Source organism: Phoenix dactylifera, chromosome 12 (assembly GCF_051530095.1).
Source record: "Phoenix dactylifera cultivar Ajwa chromosome 12, Ajwa_hap1_PhDact_Kaust_v1.1, whole genome shotgun sequence".
NCBI lineage: Eukaryota > Viridiplantae > Streptophyta > Magnoliopsida > Arecales > Arecaceae > Phoenix > Phoenix dactylifera.
Window position 1 is genome coordinate 18,312,874 of NC_143201.1, and position 12,139 is coordinate 18,325,012.

Consider the following 12,139-nt stretch of genomic DNA (forward strand, 5'->3'; position numbering starts at 1 on the left):
AATAATTACAGAAACTAGCATAAGATAAATTCTTTTAAGATCAATAATATTATATATTCATATCTCCTATTCACCATTCTGCTGCAATTATGGAACATCCTTCCATACATCAACAAGATAATCATCTTGTAAAAAATGCTCAACTCATTGAATATCCAAAATCAATGGATGAAATTAATAATTGGACAATTCCAAAAGTATTACCCAATGAAATCTATCATATAGGTAGATGGGATTTCAGTTCAAAGATGATAATAAAAACAATTGAACAAACATTCCAAACAGATGGAACACCACAAACCCTTAAATTATTAAGGAAAGATGAGATGGAAAAATATAGAAAAAAGTATCAGTTCCTACATATAGGAATGATTCAAGTAGCTTTTAAACCATTAACTTTACTAGGAAATAATACTAGTTTAATGTCAACCATCAGAGATGGGAGATGTAATCTATTTAAAGACTCCTTAGCAGCGGTGGTGGAAACTAGCCTCTGTCATGGACCAGTGTATTTCAACTGTGTTCCAAACCTTAGTCTATCTTTGACAGACACAAATTTATATGAAGCCTTAAAACTAAATATAATAACATCTGGTTATGACTTTATACCAGAACATACCTTAATAATTTGAGATATCAATCCAAGAACCAGATGAGGCTGCAAGTGTATATGAGTGGTAAGTAAATATGGACAGAAACAAGTCTCAGAAAAGATCTACCACAAGTCTACAACTGAAAAGACAGTCTCTTTAAGCATTTGTCTAGAAGAGCATGGAGACCCATAATCAAAAGAATTTCACTAAAGATCATTACATCTATGTACAATATAGTCCAACTTGATTACAATATTATGAGAAAAACAGGATCTAACGATCATCATTTCAACAAGAGATCATAAAGCATCTACAGGACAGAAACTAAATGTAGTGAATCCAGAGCATTAGCATGGAGCATATTGATATACACAAGGTAAGTCAATTTCAATATTGACAGAACTGTCAGAGGTCAGATCATCTAATACCAGGTCTTGATATATATGGGTCAGAAAGACTAGGAGATCAAATTGCATCCAACAGTCATCATTTAGGTTACAACCTCAGTCCATCCCTTTTCTCTCTCAAAAAAAAAAAAAAAAAATCAGTCCATCCCAAATCTAGAAAAGGCCAAACAAAGCTAAACAGTGATCACACTTTAGGAGTTACATGGAATAAATGCTTCAAAACCTGAAATCTTTATTATAAGACTTATGACTTTATTTGGAGCTAAAACCCATGTGGAGTTAGCATTGGAGTTTGAGATGAAACTAGAATAATAAATGGGAATTTTAAACCTGAAACAAGTTAAAAGTTGCATCCTTTTATACTTTTGTTGTTTCAAAATAAAGATGAAACAATTTAGTTTGCCCTTGCTTTAGTCTATAAAAGAAGACTACGGAAATAAATGAGAGAGAAGTTGAGTTCTCCTCCTCCTAAGGCGGCAGACTTGGTTTGTAGTAGCCCCTGGTAAACTAAAGTCCAGCCTCAGATGTGTTCAGGTTTGGCAACACACCTGACCCTCATACACCACCAACCTATTTTAGTTCCAACTAGCCATGACAAAATGGTCTTACCCTTCAGACGTTCCAGGGTTCATGTTTTGTGATATTTGTACTCTAAGCATTTAAGCCTATCTGTCTACAAGACAATTTCAGATACATTCATGTGCACATGCATGCATTTGTCTAAGAGAGAGTGCACAAGGAATGCCAGACAAGGTGGCCCACCTCCCTCAGACATTAAAGGAAATGCATATAAGATGAAAAATTATTAATAACAAACAATATAATTGGACTAAGGAGGTAACATGCTACATGTACTCAACCAAAGCTTTTCAACAAACAATACAGCTGAACCATGTATAAATTAAGATTCAAAATACCAACACCACTCAGTAAAAACACAGGAAATTTTATTTAAATGTTATTGATAGCTGAGAGGCACAATGCCAACTGCTTCAGCTGCACATAAAAGTTTAAAAGGTCTTTCTGGAAGCCAAATCAAGTATCTTTTTGAGTAACAAAAATTGCCCTTGAGAAGTTGAGGATAGTTCTTCTGTTTCATGATAGAATCTCTCAAGAAATGAGCAACGCACCCACTCTTTCAACTGCAATCATTTCAACAACAAGAAAAAATGCAAACAAGCCAACTTGTTCTCATCAAAAGCAAAGCCCAAGTTCAGCATTTCATTTGGAAAAAAAAAAACTAGATCAACAAGCATGTCATAAATAGCTCAGAATCTCAAAATCTTATAGACAACCAGTGCACACAAATAGAGTTTGCATGCATATCAAGAATATTCTAACCCCTAGGCTACAGCATGATAACATCTACATCATCCACAGACATACCCTCAAGAATGACAAAGGAGGCTCTCATCTACATGCAAATATGGAAACAGAAGAAAGCAAACATATCAAAAATAAAGATGCAAAATTATCAAGTAAGCCAGATTAGACTAATTTACAAGAAACAATTTACAAAAACAAAATCAAATCAAACCAATAACTCCCAGAATGATACTCACAAGCTCTAAAGCACATTCAAATCAAGCTAGAAAACATATTAATCTTCATTCTCCTAAAATATTTTATATAACGATTCTCAAAAGAAACATTAGCTGTTCCACCAACACTACCCAATAAGAAACAGGTATACTCACCCTCCCCTCAGCAAGGTCCTGCGTCCCAATATTGACCACGGTACATCCAATGGCCTTGGCCGAGTTGAGGCACAGGGTATGGTTCTCGTTCTTCTCCCACGGGTTCAGCACCCTCTTCGTATTGATCGCCCGCTCATCGATGGTCCCAGGGACAGCCACATTAATGAGTTTACTTCACAAACACACAGTACCAGTCCTAAGCTCCACACTCTGCTCATCAAATTTCAACCCAAAAGGCAAAAAGTAAAGCAGCAGTCTCTCACCATAGAAGCACACCATCCTTGGATTTCTCAAAGAGATCATCCGTCATTGGATCGATCGGGAGATACTTCCTCAAAGACCCATCTCCTTCCAGAAAGCTATTGATGTGAGCAACGTAGGCAGCCTTCTCCGACTCACTGATCGTATGAAGCAGAGTGGTGGTGGCGGCCTTGAGGAACGCCGACGACGACGAGCTCCTCGCCCCAATCTGGCCTTGCATCTTCAAATAAACCTTCAAAACAATCCCCAGAAGCACAAATTACCGAACGCAGAAACAAGTCTTCCAGCAGAGGAAGAGAGAAAGAACGGGCGGTGCCGAACCCGAAGAAAGAGCTCGAAGTCGACATTGTCGTCGAGGTTGGGGAAGGATTCTTTAAGGAAAGAGGTCTTCTGGGTCTCCGTGAGGCCATCGCCGCCGATCTTTAGCTCCGACATCGCGCCGGCCAGGTCGCGGAGCTTCATACTGCCGCCGGAGCCATGATCCCTCATGGAGAGGAACTGCGCGGGATCGTCCCATGAGAAGAATGTGGTTAATGATCGAAATAGAGGAAGACGAACGGAGCGGGGGAGGTTGGTTTATTGGTTACCCGGGATCTGAGGGAGCGGAGCTCGACCTGCGTGAACTGGTTCTGGAGCCACGGATCGGAGACCAAAACTCCCACAAAACCAGCCATTCTTTAGCTTCTGGAGCCACGGTCCTTCTCCTTTCTTGATCCCTTCCCTCTTCGATGAAGCAATGCAAACAGAGAGACGGGAGACGGGAGTTAGAGAGAGAGTGGGGTTGGTCGCAGCTCAGAGGGAAGCCGAGCTTGTAGTTGGAGCAGAGATAAAAGAGAGGAGCGTAACGGAAAGTATCACAGACGCGTAGAGGGTGAGGCTCGTGAGAATTTAAAATGAAAGCCGTTGCTATTAGTTGTGGGGATAGGGACAGCTAGTAGCTTAACTAAACTAAGATTTGAATCCTCTTTACTGTTTTATTTATTAGATAACTATGAAGCAGGATTAGTATATATCCATGCTGAATGAATGCTAATTCTGGTAACAATCCCTTGGCTTAGACTTTGGAGTACAAAAGGAATTGTAGCCAGCTGTCTTAATGAGGATAATGGAATTTGGGTAGATGATGGGCATGGGATTGATATCAATTGGGTATCTCCCGGTGGTTTGGTTTGGTTTGGTTCAGTTTCCAAGTACTTTTCATGTGCCATATGCTACAAAGAGAGCTAAGTGATGTCACTATGGGTCACAAGATTTTTCCATCTTTTAACATTGTAGGGTCACTTTCTCGTACCACGCATTTGTGGGAGTGCCATAATCAGGTATCTTGGCAAAGATATTCAATATGAGTGGGGATCTTCAAAATCTTGATTAAGTAATTTAATGTGACCAATTTGAACATCTATGAAACTAGGCATGCTTGAGATGCATGGACATGTAGGCAAACAATGCCCATACATATTATGACTAAATAGCCTTACCATCCCCTATTATGGTTTCGATATATGATATGTGGTTAAGAATGCTTCAAACGATTAAGAGAAGTTTCAGCCTACAAGCCAATTACTATCACAAGCCATGGTCTCATCCAAAAAAGCTAGCTAAAAGTTATTATTTAGGTTTCTTAGCCTTGTACAAGTACCCAAGATCAATCTAGTGCATAGTCAATGCAGGAGTAAACACATACCTGCATAGGTCTTCACATAATCCTCCTGCTTAAGCTCAGGCATTTTCGCTAAAGGTTGAAATCCATTAAAATCTAATTACAAGTACTACAAATTCATTCATAAATACCATGATTAGCTTATAGTCAGCTCAAATGAGCCAGTGCTGCAATGTTCCTTAGTCTATATAGGCCATGAGCCAGATTTACTCTGATATCATTTGTCATAAACTAGGATAAGAATATTCTATGAGGCCCGGCTTTACCAGACATGCAAGTCCTAAAAACCTATATCTTCACAATAGAATAGTTCATTCCCAAATTCTCAAGTTTAGCATAATAGGTAGTAGTAGACCTTCAGAGCATCTAATAAGTTCATAAATTATAATAAAAGAAAATAAGTATAAATCTAAAATTCAACAATATCCAGCAGTTTTCAACAAGTATAAAGCACACACACAAAAAAAAAAAAATTGTTGACAACTATAAATAACTATTGGGTAAGAATAGATTCCCAAGCCTAAACCTTTTTATACACAACCTGCATCCCAAACCCTCTTGATCTACAAACAGGGTCAAGAAACATATTGAGCTAATAAACTAGTAGGATACCATTTAGACCTTCTGTTGGATCAAATATGCAAAATAAAATACTTAAAAAAATATTTGTCACTCTTTGAGTCCATAAAAAATAATTTGGAGATAAAACAAGAGCTTTATGTCTAATTTATGAATAGTTAAATAAATTTGAAACAAGAGTTTCTGGATTGCAACCCTAAATCTATAGTCAAAAGCTCTATTACTAGGTTACAGGGTCCTAATCTTGGCACACAACCCCTAAGACTAACATGCACAAAATCATAATCCTAACATTAATTAGATAGCCTCGCCTATAAAATACAAGAAATAATTAATCTACTGTAGATGGTTAAGTGACCACCTCGAGCATGATTCCAAGAGGTTCAAGCCCTCGAATCTGATGTTCATCTTCTAAGATAAAAAACCCTAATCTTTGGCTTGAGTGGGGATGCTCTAAAGAGAAAGTAAGTGCAACAAGGGAGATAGACTGCAGTGAGAGAGGAAAGGAGGGCACGAGATGAGAAAGAGAGTGATAAAGAGAGAAAGCTAGATAGAAAGATATGGCAAAAGAAAAAATGGTGAGAAAAAGAAATTGCATAAGAGAGAAAGAGTGGTGTGTAGGTTCAAGAGTTCGAGTCCAAGATTTAACATGTTATTATTGTCGTTGTTATTATTATTATTGTTATTGTTATTTATTTTTAGGAAACTTGAGTATTACATGAATGTTGGACCTAATGTGGCTAAATATAGGGTAATAGACATGTTTCCGAGGAACTAAAACAATGGTCAATTGGGTCGCCGACATGCTAGATCAAGCAGATCGATCGATGGTTTCAATCTATTAAGAGATAAGAGTAATAGGACTTCAAAATTTCTAGTAGAATATGAATTAATCAAAGATATCAAGCAAAAAGGGAAGCAATAATTCACAAGTAAGGGAAAACCAATAATGGTGATTAAACAGGGAGAATTGAGTACATGACGGGGGATTCTTCATGGTGGACCAATCATCATGTTGAAGAATCATGATACAAAAGATTCATAGAAGGTTTGCTCCATAGAAGAAACTCCTTGTAGATAAGTCTAGGTTTTCATTAGAAATATGTTGGAGATGCTGGGTTTGTTTTCTTTAAACTCGTCAGCTGCTATCCCAGACAGCTTCCTTGAAACCATCAAAGTCCAAGTTGCTTTTTAAACTACAATCAATTCTTGGAACTGCTCTACTGTCTATATACCATTCTTCAATCACCCATTTGTTTGTGTTAGGCATCGATCGATCATAAAATTTCTTTGGATAATATGGATAGGTTGATTCAATTCAACCGAGATCATTTATCCATTTTTAAAATAAAGTTTCGGCTTCTAGGATTGGGTCTTCTTCTCAAATTCTTTTGCATGAAATTGTCAAACTAAAACTATGTAAAATCCCTGCTACAACTAAAATCGGGAAGTGAAAATAATTTATACAGTTCTTACCACAAAAATACACTAAGATTATAAAAATAATCTGCTGATTCTATTATAGCTAGCAATCGAGTCACCTCGAAGTAGGAACTAACCCTGATCTTTTCAGGATTGTTTGTGAACATTTATGTTAATTTGGCACTGTTCCTATAGGTGTGGTTTGGATCCACTAGGAAATGGAAACATGCATTTGTCTCCTGCCTGATGTAATTAAGATTCACATAGTCCCTTTATAATTTTTCAATGCATGGCAGAATCCCCAAGTCCCTCTCTCTGCCTAAAGCAGACACTTAGCTCCCACTTCAGTGTTCATGCTTAGATGCATTTGTCCACACAAGTGCAAATGTTTTGTTGTTGTGTACAAAAATTACACATTTCGGCAATTTACATTTTTGAGACTTTTATACAAAATCGCTAAGAAGATTGAAAGATTATCATAAAGAAAATTGCAATTTGCTATTATGATCATGTAGTTCAATGGTTTTCTCACCTTGACCAGAGGCCCATAAGGAAGGTCCTGCCAAATTGCCCGGATTTTGAACTAACAGGATTAGATTTTGATCATCATTGAGCAATCCACTTCATTAGCACATACCATCCAAAATCTTGAAATCAATCACCATAGGTGCAGTAACCAGCCTCACTGGTTGTCCAAAACCTAATCCTGTTTCTGAAAATAATGATAGTGGCTAGAATTGCAATTTGTTTCCAAACAGAACTTAACTACCAATGTGTTTTAATTTGCTTCTGAAGAAAACCACATATATTTGGTTATTAATAATATAAAGCTAGCGGAGATACAGTCATTATTCACACAAGAAGGCTTCTAATTTTTATAGACAAGCCAAGACAAGAAATTCTCTTAATGTACACTACAAATAGCCAGGGATCTCCATTTTGATAGCAAAACTTCTTTGAGTCTGAAAATAAAGGCATCATTGCTGTTGACTTCATTCAAGTCCTACTAGATATTTCAAGAAGCAAAGCTTATCATTGACCTCCAAAGGATCAAAGGGGTCCTTCAAGGAGGCAGGCGGCTCCACTCCAGTGAAGAGATAGAGAGCTCGGAGTTCCTCCACACAGGATGAGCGAAGAGCAGATTTATATCCCACAATCGTCTGCAGTGCAGAAATCTGTTCCCATATCTTTTCTTCACTGTATATTCCCTACATAATATGGATACTAGTTTAGATTAACCCATAAATGACTATAAATCAAATGTCAAAAAAAAAAAAAAAAAAAGAAGAAGAAGAGAAGATGCAAAACTTCATTATTTTTTGTATAATAGCATGTTATTTTTTTAAAAAAAATACTGGAATAGCAGGACCCAAGAGAATACTAGAAAACACACAAGGATAGCTAAGCACTAGACAACACTCTTCCATGTGCTATTTCTAAGCAGATCTCCTGAGCTTTCTTCCAAAGAAACTAGTAATTATTCCAGTTATTCAAAAAACTACAGAAGAAATCTAAGATGAAACAATACTAGAAACTTGTCTATGGGCCGATATATAAAAACTTGTCAGAAGTGTTCATGGGCCTATTGGGCAATGGAGCATCACATAAGGTCATTCTTCTGCCAATATCATGCAAGCGTATGCTTGACCTTTCTATCTATCTAGTCTCTCCAAATACTTGATGATGCCTAAGAAGATCAAAGCTCTTGCATTAATTTGTCTGAAAGATATGCAATGTCAACTTCACGTTCTGATCTTGCATTAGAATGTGCTGCCTTCAGGGTGGCAACTTAGCTTAACAAAAATTTCTCATTTTTTGGCACATAACATGCATGGATAACTAAGACCTTTAAGAGGTGAGACTCGATCTTGTTCACCGGTGACAATGAGGCACCATTCTAGCTGGTGATTTAATATCAGAGTATAAGTTAACCTAATTTCCTATCCTATGTGTGATGCAATCCCATCTAGCATTCCTTTTTCCCCCACTACACCTCAGAACTATTGATTAAACACCCAAACTTTCACTCAGAACATCCAAAATGGGCCAATGCGCACATATACAAATCCAAACTAGCTTATTAGTGCAAGAACTTCATCAAAGTTAAGATTATAATTCGAACAGAGGAGTAAACAATTCAATTAATAAGAATAAATTCGGAAGAAGAATGAGTAGAACGACTCTAACCTCATCATCTGAAGGCCGCTCCACTGCTGCTCCAGCCTTTGCTTCCGGGCCATGCTCCGCAGAGCACTCGCTCTTCGCCTCATCGGTTGTCTCGACCGCCGACTGATCCTCCACCGCAGATGCATACGCTGAGCTCAACCTCGACGACTCGATCTCAGCCTGAAACGGACGAGCACTCATCGCCTGCTCCTCCCTCTCGATAACTCTGCCCCCTTCTCCCTCCCACCTCGTCACCACCTCCTCTCCTTTCTCCGCTTCATTCTCTTCCTCGTTCTCGGTAAGTCTCCTCCCTTCTTCCTCCCTCTTCTCCTCCTCCACTTCTCTCTGCTCTTCCTTCACCTCCTCTTTTTCCTCCACTTCCGTTCCTTCTTTTTCTCCCTCCACTTCCTTTTCTTCTTCTTCTTCCTCCACTTCTTTTTCTCCTGCCACTTCCTTCTCTTCTTCTTCTATTACTTCTTTCTTCTCTCTTTCTTCTGCCAATACGTCTACTTCTTCCTCTTCTTGTTCTTGGGATCGAGGGGAAGGGGGAGGGAGGAGAGCTTGCATGAGCTTATCGGTGCAGGCGACGCCGGCGAAGAAGATGCCGAAGGGGACGGAGAAGGCGAGGCCGAGTGCGGAGAAGAGGAAGAGAGGAGGAACCACCACGGGGGCGGAGGTGAGGGCGGCTCCGGCGATCGCTGCCTTCTTTCCGAGGCCTAGCATCGCGGACCCTACACCACTCCATCTCCCTTTTCCTCCTCCTCCTCCTCCTCCCCCTTTGGCCTCGTCTTCCTCGTTTTGCTCTTCGTCCTCGTCGTCTTTGGCGTCGTCTTGGGAACTTGGGACCAAGTCCGGCTCCATCTTGGCTTGCTCGGATCTCCTCGCAAGTGCATGAGAAAAGGCGCTAAAAAGCGGAGGAGCTGCCGAGAAAAGGGTGAACGGCACGGGTGTCGCATTAAAGGGTCGTTGTTTACGTGGACCTTCTTAAACGTGACAGGTCGCACCGTCTCTTAAGTCTGTGGCACGTGCAGCCTAACCAACTCAGTTCAGGATAAAGTTTGCAACCTTAGGTGCTATGGATGAGATCAAGGCCTTGGGCTATATCCTATAGATCTTTTTGGATGATCAATGCTAGCTCGACAAAAAAAAGAAAAAAAGAAAATAAAGAAAAGAGATGTGAATCAAATTATCAAATGTTGCAATCTTCTGCCACTTTGTCTCTTTTTTTATTTCTTTCAAATATGTCATTTTAAAATTTTATCAATATATATTCAAATTTCTAATCTTTTGATATTTTCCTTACTCTATAATGCTAATGATTCTTGGAATTTTACTTTTCAAAACTAATTTCATGATAGATCAGTGTTAATTTTTTTTTTCATGATGATACTTTAGGAAGCAGCAGGAGAATGTCTGGTAGATTGGTGGCCAGTAAATGGTGAAAGGTTGGAAGAACATGGGGTGGAGAGGGAAGTGAGATTTTTCCATTATTTGTTTGACTGCCATTTTATCTTTAGACCTTACATAGTTAGCATTGTAGGCTTAGTCCCTATATACATTTAGGCCAGTGTTTTGCACCCAGCTACACATGTTTTGTTTAGAGTTATGGATAAGAGTTTCCACGCCAAGGTCTCAACATAAAATGAAAAATTTGCTATATTATGAAAAATTAATTTATGCTAATTATAAATATAATATTATATTAAATTATTATGCTATAGTATATAATATTATATTACTATATTATAATAATATTATATTACATTACAGTAATATTATATTATATTATATATTTATGTATTAATATATATTATATTTTATTATGCTTTGTTGTATAATACTATGAAATGTTCTTTATAGTCATTTTATCATACCAAAAGTATTTTCTCAGTTTGTTTACCAAACACATGTTAAAGTGGTACAACACTTTAGAAATGTAGTTACCAAATAATAAACAGCTTTTTATAAAAGCTCTACTTCAGAAAGTTCTACTTCCAAAAGCTCTACTGCCAACAGTTATTCCAAACGGGGCCTAAATCCCCTAAGCTTCTCTTCTAGGCCTTCTTCTGGGTCCAGTTCTATAGTAGAACAGAGCTTCAGAATGACTGATACAGGTGAACCCATTGATACTCGCGATAAATTAAATAATCTAGTAACATTCAAAACAGTTTCTGTACATGATATACATGGATAATTTACAATGCCTCGCATATAAATGAAATATCTCAGCTCCATTATATACATCTAAATCAAACAAAAACTGATAATGCCTGCCAACCGTTTTCTCAAGCCAGTAATACTCTTTGAACCCCCTAGCTTGACTTGTGTTTCGTGTGCATTTTGCCAGTCTTTCAATCATTGAAACAGCTTTTATCTCGCTATCTTCTTCAGAGGAGAGAGCATTGCTTTTGGCTTGCCAAAACAGTTCCTTAATTGAAAAGCAGAAAGGAGGCACTTTTTGTCTTCAAGTTTGCCCTATAAAAGAAAAGTAACACCGGAAAACTTCACAGGCACTGAATGTTGTACCCTCTGGGAACACAAATAAGTAGCAGCATAATCTGTCGGTGGCAGCTGTCTCTTCAGCATAATTCTGCAAGCAATGGACAAGTATGTTGGAGTGTAGCACTTTGCTGCGACTGGGAATAAATCATTTGAACACAAGAATAATGTGAATTGTATGGCTTCATGAAGAATTTGAAATTTCACTGATTTCATTGGTAGTGATAAATTCTGCAGCATAGGTATAGGTCAAAGAATGAGCAAAGAAACAAAGGTGATGCATATAAGAATGATATATACTAGATACTTCAGAAAAATGTTCACACATTTGGAACAATTGAAACAAGATAACCCACCTTTTCTGTGGTTTCCTAAGTACCATGTAAACTATTTACAAGTCATGAGTTGCCACATACTGTATCATGCACTTATTCACCAAAATATTCATTTTTGAAATGCAACAGAATGACTAGCCAATAAGGTATTTATTACAAATAATGTTGTAGTGAGATGATAATGGTGCCTAGTTCTTGGACTCCAGTAAAATAACTGCAGAAGCTAGTTTATCTTAGATATGATGATGAATCACAAACAGAAAAGAATGTCCTAAGCAAGGTTCACCGTCTCGGTACCGGACCCTGTACTGGTACCATCCTATTACAGTATTATGGTACAAGATGACAGGATGTACCGAGTGTCCATATAATACGGGACTTCATACTAGTATGGTACGGTCTGTCCAATCGGTACTAAAATATGGCAAACTTTGGTCCTGAGCATTGAAAACAACAATAGTTAATCCAAAACAGCATCATCAATTCATAGAATTAAACAAATTCAGAATTCAAGAACTGG

The 12,139-nt window shown here is 38.1% G+C and overlaps 3 protein-coding genes across 13 annotated transcripts in view; all 3 read right to left on the bottom strand.

The window, feature by feature from the left end:
- Nucleotides 1–3,820, bottom strand: part of LOC103705729 (fimbrin-2-like) — a 27,135-nt gene extending 23,315 nt beyond the window's left edge. For 3 of the 6 annotated variants that reach the window (XM_088708750.1, XM_088708752.1, XM_088708753.1), the window contains exons 1-4: nt 3,546–3,774; nt 3,280–3,456; nt 2,961–3,190; nt 2,698–2,869 (exon numbers count right to left, since the gene is read on the bottom strand). In XM_088708750.1, coding sequence (XP_088564876.1) covers nt 2,698–2,869; nt 2,961–3,190; nt 3,280–3,456; nt 3,546–3,632 — 666 coding nt within the window. In that variant the 5' untranslated portion in view covers nt 3,633–3,774. Of the gene's footprint in view, nt 1–619; nt 659–2,697; nt 2,870–2,960; nt 3,191–3,279; nt 3,457–3,545 lie in introns of all 6 variants that reach the window. The other 3 variants (XM_008789562.4, XM_088708749.1, XM_088708751.1) reach the window with 3 other exon arrangements.
- Nucleotides 3,821–7,395: 3,575 nt separating this feature from the next.
- LOC103705728 (uncharacterized) lies at nt 7,396–9,731 on the bottom strand. The gene is made up of 2 exons (XM_008789561.5): nt 8,807–9,731; nt 7,396–7,827 (listed from the first exon to the last, which is right to left on the bottom strand). The coding sequence occupies exons 1-2, from the start codon at nt 9,644–9,646 to the stop codon at nt 7,612–7,614; spliced, it is 1,056 nt and encodes a 351-aa protein (XP_008787783.3). The 5' UTR covers nt 9,647–9,731; the 3' UTR covers nt 7,396–7,611.
- Nucleotides 9,732–10,891: 1,160 nt separating this feature from the next.
- LOC103705760 (uncharacterized) overlaps nt 10,892–12,139 on the bottom strand; it is a 33,844-nt gene continuing 32,596 nt past the window's right edge. For 2 of the 6 annotated variants that reach the window (XM_026804134.3, XM_088708755.1), the window contains exon 9: nt 10,892–11,375. In XM_026804134.3, coding sequence (XP_026659935.3) covers nt 11,365–11,375 — 11 coding nt within the window. In that variant the 3' untranslated portion in view covers nt 10,892–11,364. Of the gene's footprint in view, nt 11,516–12,139 lie in introns of all 6 variants that reach the window. The other 4 variants (XM_026804132.3, XM_088708754.1, XM_026804131.4 and 1 more) reach the window with 2 other exon arrangements.